We start from the raw sequence: 17,595 nt of genomic DNA, 5'->3' as shown, positions 1-17,595 counted from the left end.
TCTGAAAAACTCCACCCAGCAGAGAATTGAAGCAGATGCTGAGACTCACAGCCAAACTTTGGGCAGAATGCAGACAATCTTATAGAAGAGTGGGAGGATAGAAGGACCTGGAGGGAACAGTAACTCCACAAGGAAACCAACAGAGCCAACAAATCTGGGCCCAGGGGGTCCTGCAGAGACTGATGCACCAACCAAGGATTATGCATGGAGAGGACCCAGATCCCCTGCTCAGATGTAGCTATAGGCAGCTCAATCTCCACGTGGGTCTCCTAGTAAGGCAAGCAGGGACTGTCTGACATGGACTCTGTTGTCTGCTTCTCCATCACTTCCCCCTGGCAGGGTGTCCTTGTCAGGTCACAGTGGAAGAAGATGCAGGCAGTCCTGATGAGACTTGATAGTAGGGAAGAAGGGCAGCTATTAGGGAAAAAGGGCTCTCCCTTTTGGAGGACTAGGGGAGGGGAAAACGGGGAGAAAGAGGGAGAGAAAGTGGGCCAGGGATGAGACGAGGGAGGGGACTATGACAGATATATAAAGTGAATAAATTCTAAAAAAAAATACATTAAGTCAAAAAAAGAAAAAGTAAAGTTAATTTACCTCATCAGTATTGTTTTTTCTCAAGTTTTTATGTATAAATTTTGCATCTTAAAAAAGAAAATGTTTGCTTAGAAAATATTACAGTAGATGTGTCTTTTTGCAAATTTACCAGACTATATACTGAAAAATAACTAATTTTATTGCATGTAAATGATATTTCAACAAATTCAACCTAATAAGAAGTGAGGAGAAAAGGAAGAGGGGGGAAAAGGAAAGAAAAGAAATTAAAGATTAATGTGAAGTATTTCATGGCTTGGCAAATAACATCAACTATATGAGAATCACCACACTCATTTCAGTGTTATTCAAAAGGTCTAGAATTAAAGACCCCTCTAATCCTTGTACTATTTCTCTAGTCACCTGTCTGGTGCACCTGTCCCTGCCCGTCATCTGGTCAACTTTTCCTTCAATATCCTCCCCCACTTTTCCTGCCTTCTCCCATCTTGTCAAGGACCAAAGATGCACCCTAATTTCATTGATCCATGACATCCCTATGCCCATCCTTTATCCACCTCATGATAAACTATATCCCAGCAGCAAGTGAAAACATCACTCTCATGTACTATACATCTGCTCAAGTGTCCTAAATGCTGCTCAGATCCCAATCTGCATCCAAGAGATCCCACAATTGGCTCCAGTCTGCTGCTTTTCCAAATTTAGCCTGACACCACAATGAAGGAATACAAATGAAAGTACAAAGGCAGGAACCAACTCTATCTTGCTTATTCCTGTACCTCACATACCATGTGCCCAAAACATGCAGCATGTCTCCAGCAAGCTATGGAAAAATATTATTTACATATATGACAACTGATTACCTATCTGATTCAAAAGGCTGAACATGACTAAGCATGCCTGTGGCTTCAGCACTGGGACCCTTAGACAATCAGACCCCAGGAGCTAACTGGCTGGCCAGCTTAGCCAAGTCAGTAACTTTCAGTTCAGTGAGAGACTCTTTCTTCATAAGGCGGACAGTGAGAGACCAGGACGCACTGCTATGCTCTGGCCTGGGTATGGCATTACATAGCAAATTTTTTCAATGTTCATTAAGACCCAGGAAATTCTTGAGAGAGACGCCTTAAGACTCAGCAAGGAAATGATTTAGAAGTCTCGAGAAGTCCCTGAAATTTACCAGATGCGCAAGGCCCCTCCCTCTCCAAGTTTGTATGAGCAGTAAGAACTGTGGAAGACTCAATCAGTCTCCAACCAGTCTAGCTGTCTATAAGGGACTCTAACCAGCAGAACCACCAAGAAGAGATATTCACTGACCTGTCAAGCTGCCAGGGAGTCATGAAGAGAGCTGCAGGGCTGCAGCTTTCCTGAGCCATTACCCATGCTGCCTGGGTGGGCTTTCAGTGATGCAGCTGCCTCTGAGTCTTCCCTGATCATGTTAATATTCCCAATAAACTCAGTGGCTCACCAAGCTGGACTTTAGTGGTACTGTTCTAAGGTTTGTCATTAGTTCCTTATCTGGGAGTGAATAGATATCTATGTTGTATATCCTCCAGAAGAGTGTCACACAACACATGGGCACACACATTTACCTGCATGAACCACACACACTCAGAGAGAGAGAGAGAAAGAGAGGGAGAGAGGCAGAGAGACAGACAGACAGAGAGCAGCAGACAAGCTGAGCATGGTGCCTGCCTGTACTTTCAGCACTAAGGAAACCAACCAAGATAGGAGGCAGAGAGATGTAAGTTTTCAGAGAATGCAATTTGCAGGGAACATAGAGGTAGGTCTTAGATAGCAAGATGAGGAAGGCAGGACTACCACACCTCAAAGAGGAAAGGCTTATGTAGGAAGCTTCAGAGGTATTCTGTGGTCAACTGGTATGTCCCTAGGCTTTCTCAAAATCTAACAAGGACATTCAGCATCAGTTAAGTAGCAATGTGGGAAGCAGAGGCTATTAGAACACACTACACACTCTTCCTATCTTGATGACTTTGTCCCATCTGGGAGTATAACACAACTTGTAATGTGGTAATGTGCAGGACATACAGAAATGCTGACTATGGCAAGGGACTGTCCATTCTCTGTGCGCTGTGGACTGGTGGGCTGCTCTCCATGGGCCAGACACTTGAGGTTGGTGTATACAGACCTACTTCTGGTTTCATTTTCCCTTTGCTTCAGTAACGAAAGGGCTCAAGTGTGCAGGGCTAAAGTGCAATGAGTCCCTAGGGAGAATGGCAAGCCTAACAGGAAGGCCCTGAATAAACAAGACTGCTTTCCCTTTTCACTTACAAAAGTGGCTGCTTGACACTTTTAGATGCAGCATTCTCCCATATCAATACTCCATTCACTTCCTCCCTCATCATGGTGTGGGGTGGGGGAGTTGCTCAGCAAATTAATGAGGAGAAATGACTTCTTGCTCTAAACCATGTCAGAGAAATGTAGAAAAACTCGTTTAAATGTTGGAAGCAAAGATGCTGTGACAAACAAGAGGAGCCATGGGAAGGGCTCATACTGCTTTCTGGTCTGGAACCCTTCATCCTTCCCCTGTGCCAATAATCAGTCACCTGTGCACACCTACCAAAATGTGTATGGAAGATGCAAACTACAGCAGTTTGTTTTCTTTCTTACAGTATATAATTTATCTAGTGTTTTAAGTATAGTTTTTGTAGAATATGTACATGGAACTATACACATATCACAGTATACACATCACACCGACTTACATGAGTTAACTCTTCAAGCTTACAGTTTTAATTTTATTTTTCAGTGTGTGTGTGCATATGTGTATTTAAGCATGTATAGAAGCTAGAAGCCGACATCATGTGTCTTTCTCAATCACTCCTCTGCCGTATTTTTTAAGTTGGAAACTCTCAATGAACCTAGAGCTTATTTTAGTTAGGTTGGCCAGCCAGAGAGCCCCTGAGGTCCTCCTGGCTCCACGCTTCTTAGCTCTGGAGTTATAAGTACGCTTTGTCACACCCAGAGTTTATGTGGATGGTAAAGATTTAAACACAGATGCTCATGCTGGTTGTTGCAAGCATTTTATCTACTGATCCACCTCCTCAGCTACAGTCTTTAGTTTGTTTCCTCAAAATCATTTTTATTTTTATCCTAAGCTCCACAGCTTGAAAGACTTCATATCAGTGAGTCTCTGAGAGGCTTACAGACAGGTATAGAAGTGTCTATAGAAGGAAGCTGTTCTGCCTATGAAAAGGAGCTAGATCACAAGAGCAGAGAGCTTGTGCGCGAGTGTGTACTCTGAGTGTAATATCCAGCAGTGTTATTAAACTTTCCAGAATAGGGGGCGGGGCCTGGCTGCTTTGGAAGGTAATGAAACATTCTAAATTGTACAGCTCTGTGAATAGACTAAGAACCACTGCATTGTCCGCTTCCACCAGGTAAAGGGATGATTTGTGGATTATATAAAGCTATTGCAAAAAGAAAAAGAGTGTAAAAAAGGCTTTCTGGAAAGACTTCTGTCACAGTGTGGTAGAATTCCCAAGCTGACATATAATACATTAACAAAAGAGCATGTCTCTTAGCCACAAGAAATGACTGATTACTCAAGTATTTGAAAGCAACAGCAACGTTAAAGTTCCTTTTGGCTTTCAACTGTGCTCTTTTTAGGAAGTATGAGGAAATACTGGTATCTTACTCATCACTAGAGATGGTCAGACTTCCCTGAAGTTTGCTAATCAGCAGCATCAACTGGAGACTAAATTGTCAATCTGCAGAAAATTTCTCCTCCAAAACCCAAGGGTTTAAGCAAGATAAAGCATTTGTGTCCTTAGTCAAAGTCTCAACCTGAAAACAAAGGACAAGGCCTCTTCTCTGAAGAGACAGCACACTTTAATCTCCCCACGACGTGGGTAACCAGAATGACACCCAGCTCAAGAGCAGGCCCATAGAGGAGTTTCCACTCCCTTGCAGACTCTAAGCACTTGGCCCTTCCGAGAGGGAACCAGTGTGGTGGTCACATTGGTTATTACAGCACTTGGAAGGCAGAAGAGGACGGTTACCACAAGTTGGAGGATGTATATACTGTGAATGCCAGACTAACCAGGGCTACATACTGCAACTGTTTAAAAAAAGGATGTGTGTGTGTGTGTGTGTGTGTGTGTGTGTGTGTGTGTGTATGTATGTGTTTGGGGGTACCTGGCATGGTGACACCTGCCTTTAATCCCATCATACCTAATGATCCAAGTCTTATCTCCAGAACCCACATGGTGGAGGGAGAAAACCAACTCATGCAAGTTGTCTTGACCTTCATACATGTGCTGTGGGACTCATTTGGCCTCCATTCTCCTCACATCTAAATAAATGAATAAATGCAATATAAAATCTTACCTAAAAAACAAAAACATAAACAAAAAGAGTCCAGGGACTCAGGGATTAAACAGTTCATAAAGTATTTATCATAAGGACTTGAGTTCAAACCCTAGCACCCACTTGAAAAAGGTGAGGTACATCAGGGTGCAGGCCGTGCATGCTTGTAATCCCAGCACTCTGGGAGGCAGAGGTGGGCAGTTTGTGAGTTCGAGGCCAGCCTAGTCTACAAACTGATCCAGGATAGCCAAGTGTACACAGAGAAACTGTCTCAAAAAAAAAAAAAAAAAAGGAAAAAAAGAAAATAAAAAGAATAAAGTCAGATCAGCAACTAGTTTTAATGGCACCACTCAAGAGATACAGATAGGAGGGTCACTAAGGCTTCCTGACCAGTCTAGCTGAATCTGAGAATTCAATGAGAAACTGTCTCAAAACCAGAAAGGTAAGGTCTGAGGAGATGGCTCAGCAGTTATGAGCACTTGTTCTTGCAGAGTACCTAGGTTTGATTCCCAGTACCCACATCAGAGCTTAAAACCATTTGTAACTCCAGCTCCAACGGGTTCAACACCCCCTTTTGGCTTCCATGGGCACCAGGTATATATGAGATAGACATATTTACATATAGTACATAAAATAAATAAATTAATTTAAAATCATTTTTAAAAGGTAGTTGAGCCCAGAATGGTAGCAAACAAGTTTAATTTATCACCCAGGAGGCAGCCATGTAGATCATTATGAGTTCCAGACCACTCAGAGCAACACAGTAAAACCCTGTCTCAAAAATAATTACTTAATAAACCAAAAAGGTAGAGAACAATAAGAAGACTCCCAACTTTACCACACACAGAGACAGACACTCACAGACAAACATGGACACATCATACAAACATACACAGATAAACACAAATACACACATATACAGACATACAGACATATACACACACATACATACATAAATATGTATATAGAGAGAGACAGTCACACACAGATACAAACACACACTTCCAGTTGAGGTCCAGGTTCCCTTTTCTCAGAATGCCAAAAGCTGCAACATAAGGAGCTTCATTTCCTAAGAAGCCTTTAAAAGCTTCTGGAAGCTTTGAAGGAAAAAACATTTGCCTTGCAGTGAGAGTCCTGTGCTTGGCCCATGTGTTACAAATGAACACGTTCAAACTTCATTGACTGTATTTTGAACATTCCATTGACTGTCTGTATTTTGAACAAACTCAAGATCATGATGGAAGGGATGGTTGTTTCTGTTATTCTAAGCAAGAATAAAACAGTCCTGTCCCAGAACCCCACACTTCCTTCTAGGAACATCACCATGTTCTTATTTCCCTATTACAAGACATTTCTAATGAGATAATGCTCAAAAGAGGTGACAGATGAGGACTGAATATCACCGATCCCTAAATCAGGTGCAAAGAGAATGTTTTTCAATAAAAAGAGATGATTTAAAAATCTCTAAATGAACTAAATTACCAGCCTCTAAACACACCCAATGGGGGGTTTTCTGACTGTGTTTATCAAGTCCTGTACTGGACAACTGGGAAAAACGCACAAATAAGGAGAAGATGAGTGAGGGGAGTCCCAGGAAACAGCAGTCACCATTACCTTATAGCAGTGTAGAAGCACTGCCATCACCTGGAGACAGTCAGCACTTGCTTATATCTTCAGAGGAATTGTTTACCAGTATTCAGTATCATGCGGACTTCTCAAGAAACCTCCAAATACTATCTGAAAAGGAAGTCAAGCTAGATAATTCCGACACTGAATACTGGCTTACCTTAACATTTTAGGCTCTGAAGACAATGATGTCTTATTTGACATCACACTTGAATAGGCATCCTGGAGATATATGAACAAAGGCTTCGGGGTTTGTTTTTGAGAGGAGATTAAAGACCTGGTATGAATAGAATTTTGTTTTGTTCTGTTTTGTTTTAAAGGTCACTAATTAAGAAACTAAGCTCAGCAAGCCAAAAAAAAAAAAAATTCATATTGCATCTATACGATGGCAGGTAACTTGAGCAAACCTTGGAAAACAAAAGACCTCAGATTCAATACAAGAAAAATTCTATGAAAGCTGGAACTGTCTAGTTGACTGCGCCATTAAAAAATTGTTTATGCTACAAATATCACACAATGATCTTTTACTTCAAGAACAAAATGCACCAGACGCAGAGTAAATGGGCTCTAAGCCAGTTGAACCTGCAGAATATTAAACAGGAGAAAGCTGAGGTGAAAAGACTAGCCACACTGACAACTTCCCAAACAGCAACAAGGAAATATGCATACTTGGTAACGACCCTCTCCAGCTGCCGCTTCCTCTGGCTTCTATTTCTGTGAGGCCAGCATTTTTTTAGTCTGTTGACGTTTGAGTTTTCCCTTTCACGCAGCCAAGAATTTACAAATCCCCTCTTTTATTTCTCTTAAACTTGCTTACAACTCACCTGTTGGCAGTTTTCTCATAATCCCTTGTTTAGAAAACCTTTCTTTGAATCCTGCCCCTGAATGCCCTTCTCATTTTGTGAAAGTGTCTTTTCCTTGCAGTCTTGGTCTGGCGGGACCTCTGCGAATGTGTGTGTGCATATATGTGTGTTGGATTACAGGAATGCTGGATTACAGGAATGCCCAGCTATGCCCAGCTTATTGCCTGCACACTAGGGATTCAACCTCAAGTCCTTGTGCTTGCAAGGGAACACTTCTAAGCACTTAGCTATCTCTCTAACCTCCTGGTCAATTTCTTAAATTTTTTCCTTATTTATTTTATGTGCATAGGTGTTTCACCTGAATGTATGTCTGTGCATCACTTGCCTTCTTGATTTCCAGAGGCCAGAAAAGGGCATTGGATTGGACTGGAACTGAAGTTACAGAAAGCTGAGAACAAATAGGGTGCTATGAATCCAACCTCAGTCTTCTGCAAGAACAGGTGCTCTTAACTGCTAAGCCATCTCTTCAACCCCTCCTGACCAATTTCTTGAGGCTAAAATCACTGTGCACCATTTAAAAAACAGAAAGAATATACAAAAGAAAGCTATTCAAGCTAAAGCCAGGCAATGAATCACCTACCAACGTGCACCCAGCCAGGCAGCCAGCTGCTCATCCGAGTATGTCTTTTTGGGAAATGACTCTGTGTTCCTCCATCCTCCTGGTGTCTGTTTTCTCCCCACACAATGTTTCCCTTCATAAATCCTAAGTCATATTTACCCTATTAATTTTGAGCTGTAAATTCTGTTTCCTAAGACAAAACAATTAGACACATTAAAGTAACTATGAACAGAACTGAGCTTACTTGCAGTAACATACTTAAGTGTAATTAACTCTCTATACAAAGGTTGCTAGAAAATAAAGAGATGCAAGAAAGAAACAACTTTACAAATACCTCATAAAGATGATTTTTTTTTCATCCTTGTAACAAGAGGAGAGCAGGTGAGAACAGGCACTGATTTTTCCTATTTACATATAACAAAACTAAAATAAAAAAGAGGGGTCTAGTGGTTTGTGCTGGTGCATGTCTGTAATCCCAGCATTCAGAACGTAGAAGTAGGAAGACCAGCGTTCAAGGCCAGCTTCAGCTACATAAAATAAATAAAATAAAATAATAATAATAAAAAAAAAACACACGTGAGAGCCAGCAAGATGGCTTAGCAAGTCAGCAAGTTAAGGCACTCACCTCCAAGTCTGACCTGAATTGGACTATCAGAACTGGCCTAGTGGAAGGAGAGAACTGTTTTCTCAAAGTTGTCTTCTGACCACCACACATTCACCATAGCAAGCAAGCAAACTCCACACACATAAAATAAACAAATACATATAAAAAGGGGTAATTTTAAAAAATTTGAGTGAGCTAGGCAGACCCCCTGGAGGGAATCTCTGTTAGTTCAAGGCCAGTCAGGTCTACATATCAAGCTCCAGGCCAACCAGGTATACAGAGAGCGACCCCATTTCAAAACAAAGCAAAGCAAAGAGAGAGAGAGGAAAAGAGTTTTTCGGTGACTTGTCCAAAGTCACATGACTGTCAAATATGATTCCAGACCTATCGTCAGCTTGCCTCTTCAAATCAAACGATAGCTGCTACCACGGTACTCCCTCCTTGTTTCTGTCCATAGCCAAGAAACAACTTCCTAGAAAGCAGTATTTTGAAGGGTGCATCTTTGAACTTTGACAGGATTTCCCTTCAGCCAGCAAACTGAAAAGCTATCTTCAATCTACTCAACAGAACACAATGCCACACATCACTTTCAATAATTAATGCTTTCCAAAATAATTTCCAACCATTACTGTTTTCAAGGGACTTACTCATAAGTTATTATGAGTAAGTAGTTCAAGAAGTTTGCATCAGTATATGCTTTTTCTCAGTAAAATTTAGGGCTGATGCAACATTTCTCAGTCTTACACTTCACAGCTAAAATGACAAGAGCACAGAACAGTCAAAAATTAAGCAAGACAACGCTACGTTTTTTATTCCACATCTGCCTCTCTTGGTCTTCAGTGAGTCACTGTCTTTCCTGTTCAGTCATCATTGTAAAAAAAAAAAAAAAAACTACTTTTTTTTTTTCCCTAAAATAATTTTGTTTGTCTTAACGAAAAGCTCTGTAATAACTATGGAATCCCAGAACATCTCTTACCACCTCACTTTAGCGCTGACCTCTGTTAGTAGCCCAGAAGTCACATTGCTCTGATTTTCACAGTCATCACTCCACAAACCAAACAGGAAAAGGGACCCAAAAGTGAATGAGAACTGCCCCTCTTGTCAAAGTTTGGCAGAGAGGAAGTTACAGGATTTATAGTGGTGTCCATATGGCCTAGAGTAATAGCTACGAGGAAGGAAGGCTTTGTAGGGGAAGCGGCTTCTGAACATGTAAGAGCATCCATCTCTGACGTATAAAATAGACCGAAAACACCCTAAGAACTAGAAGACATACTTGCCAGTAATCCAGTCAAAAATTTAATTTGAAAGAATGATTACTTCCTGCCCTAAACTTGAGCTCTTTAAATACTGTCAACAAATTACAAGTTTAACAAACTGATGGCTATTTGGTGCCTTCTCACAAGTTTCTAGAACAGGACTTAAGATGTTAGCATAGGGAGACCAGGTGCACTGTTTAAAACTATAGTCCTTTCTTTATCTGAGGATGGATGCTTTCAACAATCCAGTACCTACAAAGCAAGGCTGTCGTAGAAGAAACTGGGGGGGGGGGGTGTCCAAAAAGCCCCGCTTTAACACAACAGAATGAAAAATGCCTTTAAACAGCAGAGGAACTTGAACACACACACACACACACACACACACACACGGGGTGGGGGCTATTGTAGGGCTTTAGCCTCCAGATGATGAACCCCCAAACACTGCAGTGATAAACAAACAAGCCTCTGAGCTGGAATCTGATTTGCTGGCCTGAAAAAACAGTACAATCTAAGGAATCCCACGCCCACCCCCCACCCCATTCATCATTTCCTCCACCAGGCTAGTCGCTCCCAGGATTTTACCGGTCGCCTGGGTTTACGGCTCGCAAATTACAATGCAGAGAGCGCCCGAAGCGTGGCGTTAAAGCAGAGATGAAATCGCCTGCGTTTCCTACCAGCACCTACTCCCCTAAGCCGCCCGGGGGTCTGGGGTGGGATCGCCCGGCGCCGGGCCGCGGCCGAGCGAGAGGGAGGCTGCGGGCACACCTGGCCGACGCCGGTGCCCGCGCCCGGCTCGCCGCTGGCCTGCGCCCGGCGCCCGCCCTGCGCCCCGGCCTCCCGCCCCGGCCGCGCACCGTGTGCGACTGCAGACTCTGGCTCGCCTCGACGGCCGCTGTCAGCGGCACCGTGTCGTCCAGCAGCACCTTGCCGGCCGGCGGCTTCTCCATGAAGGCCATCCCGGGCCGCCGCCGAAGCCGCTCCGAAGCCGGCGCAGGAACCGAAGGCGCCGAGACCCGCCACCCGCCGCGTCCCGCCGCCGCGGCTGTCAACGCGCGCCGCCCCACGCGCCGCCGCTGCCCGCGGGGTCCTAGCGCCTGCAGGCCCGCGCGGCCCGGTGACAGTCAACACCCGTCTGCCCGACCCGCCTGGGTCCTAGCGCCGAAACGCACGACGGCGTGGGTGACTGGGATCTTCCAGTGTCCGCTATCAGAGAGAGGCATTGTGTCCTTCTGTTGGCACCAACTGGCCGCTACATCGTATACCCAGTACTGTGAGGACCCTGCCTTGGGCTCAGGAGCACAAAACTAAGCCATCACTACCAGGTCTCAAATCTAGACGCTGCATCCTCTGAGCCTTGGCATCCAAAAGAACTGAACTTTTCAGGTGAACCGTTCAGAAGCTCATGAGGCCCTACTACTCCCAATCACATCTTCTCTACCCAGGTCTGAGCCTGTAGATCAGACTTTCTAGACCAAATCCTGATTAGATCTTGATCCTAGAGAGAACCTAGGCTCTGCACCCTCATAACTGGATCCCACAGTGTTTGGCCCTGGAACCATTAAGCAACTAAGAGCTGGGATAGAAAAAATAACTGATGAAAAGACTTCCCTGCGTGTATGCTTGGCCCTTAGCTGTCAGTTGAGCACAAAGGTCTTCAAACCCAAAGACCACTCAGAGATCTTAGACTCTGAGAGTCTTCAGTCCTAGCATTCTTGGCTCCAAGAGCCTCAAACTTAGAGCCATCAAACTTGAGGATCAACTTCTCAGCACGAAATCTACCCTGCTTACTTTAACCCCAGAGCAGAGTCCTTCAGGGCAATAATGGAATTAAACTTAGATCAGATGACCAGGCCCCTGTCTGGGCTCTGACATTTACTTAAGCTGTGTGACCTTGAAAAGTCATTCACACACACACAGAGAGAGAGAGAGAGCTCACTTTTTCATCCACAAAACCAAGTAAATACTTGTATACAATGTGTAATAGAAATTCAACAGGATGGGAAAGGACTTTCCACATATTAAAAAATCTCAATATGTGTTCCATCCTGACAATTCACAGAAAAGATTTCTAACTCTTAAGTTTGTTTCCACTAAATTTCTATTATTTCATTCATAAAAACAAAGCTTCTTGTGAATCCACCGCTGCCACTGCAAGCTGACATTGTAGCAAAGGTCTAGATTGTACTTAATGGTTAACTTCCCTGGAGTTCAACCTTACCAAGATTGTTGGGCAACACTAGGTAAGCAAGTGATAGCAACCGATGGCCTTCAGGGGCCAACACTCAGGAGAGGGAGATATGGGGGATATAACTTCTCAACTTAACCCTAAATAAGTGAGACCTCTTCCTACTTCTCACTTTTATTCCAACATGATTTAAAGCAGCAAGCTGTTAAAGCCAAACTGTGTGTCACTTCACGAGGATTCTTTCCCTCCATTTCTTTGTTTAAAGGCAAAGAAGTATTTCATTGAGCGACAGAAACCCAAATCTTGCATTATTACTCTTGTCCTCGTGGGGATTGACCAAGACAAGGTCATACTCATATGCCACTGGTGGGAATATAAATTGGCCCAATCCTTAAGGAAGGCATTAAGTCATTCAGCAATTATTTGCTGAGCCTCTACCATGTGATAGGCTGAGTGTGCTGGGGTTTAATAACACATATGAAGGGCTTGAAAATTCTCACCCGGAGACTGTAATTCTGCCTCTAAGAGGGTTATAGTAACAAAGTAATAGGGGATTTGTGCAAAGGTATAGCATATAAAGACAAGCACCTAATCCCCAATATAAGATTACATAAATCATGGTATAATCATTCTTTTTGCAAGGCTAAAGCCCAGATTATTCACTGCAGGTGTAGCTCAGTGGCAGAGAATGTACTTGACTTGCACAAGGCCCCGGGATCAATCCTCAGCACCAAAACAAGTTAAAGAATGTCTACTGATGTTCAAGAATGTTCTTGATCTAATAACTGAAAAAAAGCAATACGTCTATCTGTAGAGTCAAATACATTTACAGAAAAACACTGGAAGGAAATAACCAAAATGTTTCCTGTAAGAAACAGAATTATGATATATTTTTTACATCTTCCAAAGTTCCTTTAATTATAATTATTTTTCTTCTTTTTTAAAAAAATTATTTTTATATTATGTGCATTGGTGTTTTGCTCGAATATATGTCGTGGGAGGGTGTTGTACCCCCTGGATGGGACCAGAGTTATAGGCAGGTGTGAGCTGCTGTATGAGTGCTGGAAATTGATCTTGGATTCTCTGGAAGAGAAGCCAATGCTCCCAACCACTGAGCCATCTTTCCCATAATTACAATGTTTAACTTTTATGATTAAGAAAAAATTATATAATCAGGGTCCAGGGCTCTATCAAAGCACAAGCTCAAAAATATACATTTCCAAGGTTCAGAAGATGCCACTCTGAACCTAGCAAATTGGTACTTAGCTCCATTTCAAATGTATCTACACAAACAAAATAATTACAGTTATGCTACTTGAAGACTTTCAATACCAAGCATCCACAAATGAAATAACAGAAAATGAGTGGGATTATTTTTTCTGGTTATAGTGCTGAGGCTTGAACCCAGAACCTCATGCATGCAAGGCAAGTGTTCTGCCACTAACCTACATTCCGTTCAATCTCCCAATCTATAAGCAGAAGAAAAGCTTGTCTCAGAGTCAATAACTACAGGTCGTCTGTATGGGGTACCGAAACTGAGGCAGTAGCCACCATAGGAGCATAAAAGATAATTGAGTAATGATAGCTAGTGGACTTTTGGGCAGTTTATGAAAGATGTGGTGTTTGAACAGGGTCTTCAAGAACCCAGAATCTTTTGCATACTAGCTATACTTTCAGCCCCATTCATGCTTTTATCAAAAGCATACCCTTAATCACAGCACTCAGAAAGCAGAGACAGGCAGATCTCTGAGTTTGAGGCCAGCCTGGTCTACCCAGTGAGTTCAAGGACAACAAAGACTATGTAGAGAAACCCTGTGTTGAGAAACAAAACAAAAACAAAAGCAAAGCCTCCTGAACCACTGAACATACACTAGATGCCAAATACTGTGTGAGCAGAAGAAAGTGAAAAACAAGACAAAGGCCGCCTACTGCTGTCAAGCTTCTTAGGCACAGAAGCTAGAAAAAAAAATGGCATAAAGGCACAGGCTTTGGATATATGTAGCTTGAAGTAGCAGAGACAAAGACATGTGATACGCTGAGCTGGAGGTGCTGAGCAGAAAGGAAAGGTCTTCACATCCTGCCATGACAGACCTTCTCTGCACAACCAGGTTACACAGTCTCAGAGGCTTGGAAACTTTGGGAAGCCACTCCAACTGCAGCGGTCACTAACAGACACTTCTTTCTGTGGGGTACTACTGCAAAGAGGGAAAGGTGAGTAGTGAGTGGATGGAACTGTGGGAGGGGAGCAGGAGATGAATATGGAGGAGGTGAAGATGGAAAGCACTGGTTGCAAGAGGGCTGCCATGAGAGGGGAAAAAATCAAGTTAGACTCAAGAACTAGGCAAAAACATGCCTTCACAAATCTGAGGAAGAAACTCCAGTGCCGTTCCCGGCTCAGGTGCACATTCCACACCAGCTTCAGGGTTTACCAGCAGCCTCACTTCACTTTGCTTCAGCTTCCTCACCTGTGGGATGGAAACTGGGGCAGCTTCGGCAGGCAGATTACTGAAGGCACTGAATTGCACTAATACTGGTAATGCTTGAGCCAGAGGCTAAGAACCAACTGCGGATTATTAGATATAAGGATATCAGCAGGGTCTTTCATGAAGAGCAGGGAATTGGAATGCTTTTCTCTCTGGAATTCGAACTGAAGACTAGAGCTGCACATGTCATGAAATGTGACTTGTCTTCTTTACCAGGAAAGGGAAACTGAAAGTAAGAATATTTGATGATAGCCCCAGACAAGCTCAGCGTTTCCTTCTCCTTCTTCTGGTTCTTTCCGGAAGCCTTTCAGTACAAATGCTTTTGCTAGGCTTATTTCTTCCCACCTACCTCAGTAAGTTCCTTGTCAGCAACCCCCAAGACACAGCAACACAGAGACCAGGCTGCAAGTGCCTGCTGCACAACCTCAATATTCATCTTTTGCTTTTTTGGAGGGTGGAGAGGTCTTGGCCTTGAACTCCTGGGGACCCAGTGATGCTCTTGTCTGAACCCCTTGAGCAGCTGACTATAGAGGCTTCTGTGCCTGGCTCTGTCTGGCATCTGAAGTGGCACAGGCTGACTATGGAGAAACTCTTCCCAGGCCAGAACTGATCTAAATCAAACAGACTTGGGCTGGATAAACTGATAAAGAATGAAAAACAGTCATGTTTTGGTTTTTTTTTTATGCATAGATATAACTACTTGGAGGCTAGTAGAACTAAAAATTTATATTCTGCTATGTTGCCAAATGTTTAGACAGCTCGTGAGTTGTTTATCTAACAACCTGAGGTTTGGCCAGATTGATTGAACATGATAGATTTCAGTACGGAAATTTCTAGGCCTGACAACTGCTGTACAAAACCAGATCACAGAAGCTTGTGAAAACTCAGCATTTCCTAAGCAGGGTAGCCTTACAACTCCAAATGACATTATCTCTTTAAATATTCATGGTCTGGATACTAAACAACAAAATTTAACCCAGTCATTCATATGCTGACATTTTCTATGGTACAAGTGGGAAAATCTATCCATGGGCATAAGGTCGAAACAGTTAAGAGCCACTCTAGAAATAGTTTGTGAGCCCAGCAGTTGTGGTGCCTTTAATCCCAGCACTTGGGAGGCAGAGGCAGGTGGATCTCTGTGAGTTCAAGACCAGCCTGGTCTACAGTGTTCCATGACAGCCAGGGCTAAAACAGAGAAACCCTGTCTCAAAAAACCAAAATATATAAATAAATAAAGTTTGTGAAGCCTACTAATCTTGTTTGGCTGGTGTACATGTTATGTGAATTCTCTTCTACCTGGTCATTCTGCTCCAACTCCAAACTTTTGTGAATATGCTGAGAATCCTGCTCTTTGCAATCAAAAGAAGAAAGTGCCCAGAGCCCTGAGATTGGAGCCTCTTGCAATCTCATGCAGCCTAGGACTAAGGGCACAGCACCCTGATTCTGCTGGCCCGGAGCTAGGTAATCACCTGCGCTGGCACACCAAGCAAAGCACATAGTCCTAGCAGCACAGATGCTTAGAGTGACAGTCAAACCCTGGAAGGCTGTTTTAATATAAATCCTTAATAGATGCGATTTAACAGCAATTTTCTCAGAAAGTAAATTGGTCTGTGAATTATATTCTAGGAACATAAAAGAAAAATGACTTATAGTTTGGCCCAAAATGAAAACCTGTGGTTACTTCATAGGTACTGGTATGCACTTAGAGATCTCTTATTCTGGATGAACACACAGGTCAGTTCCACAAGATAAACGGTGGCCATGGCGAGGCTCTACGTATTAATCTAAGATTTGCTGCTGGGGGAAAAATGAGTGGCATTTCAGCAATATGGAAATGTTTCTAACAGAATCTAACAGCCTGTTAAGCAATTTTCCAGTACATTAGGCTAAAATTGCTTAAGATGGGTATTCTTTCTGCAGCAATCAAGTATCACATAAATTCCAGTCTTTAATGCCCCTAATATGGAAAGTGCTGGACAAATTGGACTATTTTAGTCATTACTTTTGCACTCACTTCCATATGTGACCTGGAATAATCAAGACCCCCTTTCAATTATCAGCCCCTTTCATCATAAGATAGTCCTTCCTTCTGGCACCTAATGTGGGCATGAGAGTGAATGATCCTTTCTTCTTATGCTACTTTAACAGAGCACAAACTGCTTGACAGCCTTGGCCCCAAGACTTGTGGAGATGACCGACCCTCTCTGTAGAAAACAAAGGCCATGACCACCCCGTCTATCAACAATGGGAAAATGCTCTAGATGAGAAGCTACTTTTGAAGTCACCGTGTGACCTCTCTTTCCAGTCTGCAGTTGGCTTGCATAACTTTTTCTTTCGGTGGGTTGAGGCAGATAGCCTATCTTCTGGCCTGGGAATTACTAGAATTAGGCATCAACCACCGTGTCTGGCTCTAATTTTCTTCTCATCTGACTCTTAGAGCTTTTGTACTCTGAAGACAATCCCTTAATGACATTTAGGAAAGGGCAGGTGGCCCACCACAGTGGCACACATTTGTTTTCCCAGTACTTGGGAAGCTGAAACAGGAGGATTTTGAGTTCAAAGCCAGCCTAGACTGTGTGGCATGACCATTATTGAGGGGTGGGGAGTAAAGGACAGGTATTGGGTAGAAACCATAGGTATAGAATAGGGAAATGCTACAACTATACAGCAGGGAATAACAGTCTGAATGGAGGTACGAACTCTATTTTAACAAAATACTGTTGAAACTGACAGTGTTCCAGGAATGAAGACCCCGTAAGATCCAGTGATAGGAAAAAAGCAGCTCAAGCTTGAATCCTGTATAAAACCCTGTATGACCTCGGACAAGCTACAGAGCATGAGTCTGCTTCTGTGCCAATAAAATGGGGCCATTAGCTTTATAAAGCTGTTTCAAGAATATTAGCTTATCTGAAATGTAAAATAATTCGCTACTAGTATTAATCATATCATGCTCCGTTTATGGGTCTACACTTTAGACTGCTGCCGAGTACCAGGGGATGAGTTCTGCAGGAGTGTGCACTGAAGGCCCGAGTTCTCTTCTAATATATAACACATTTCATCAGGTCTAGAGACTTGCCTACAACTAAGTCATCCTTAGATGAACTCAGCCTGCAATGCTGCCCATTCTGAGACTGACATCAGTAC

General features: G+C 43.0%; 1 protein-coding gene across 13 annotated transcripts in view; it reads right to left on the bottom strand.

The window, feature by feature from the left end:
• Positions 1–10,851, bottom strand: part of Pxk (PX domain containing serine/threonine kinase like) — a 70,990-nt gene extending 60,139 nt beyond the window's left edge. For 7 of the 13 annotated variants that reach the window (XM_021647319.2, XM_021647321.2, XM_060390930.1 and 4 more), the window contains exon 1: positions 10,638–10,851. In XM_021647319.2, the coding sequence (XP_021502994.1) occupies positions 10,638–10,739 (102 nt within the window). In that variant the 5' untranslated portion in view covers positions 10,740–10,851. Of the gene's footprint in view, positions 1–6,489; positions 6,613–7,944; positions 8,061–10,637 lie in introns of those variants that run through there. The other 6 variants (XM_021647318.2, XM_021647322.2, XM_060390932.1 and 3 more) reach the window with 3 other exon arrangements.
• Positions 10,852–17,595: the final 6,744 nt, after the last annotated feature.

This window comes from Meriones unguiculatus, chromosome 9 (genome assembly GCF_030254825.1).
Source record: "Meriones unguiculatus strain TT.TT164.6M chromosome 9, Bangor_MerUng_6.1, whole genome shotgun sequence".
Lineage (NCBI taxonomy): Eukaryota > Metazoa > Chordata > Mammalia > Rodentia > Muridae > Meriones > Meriones unguiculatus.
The sequence above is the reverse complement of the archived record's forward strand: the minus strand, read 5'-3'. Positions and strand labels throughout refer to the sequence as shown.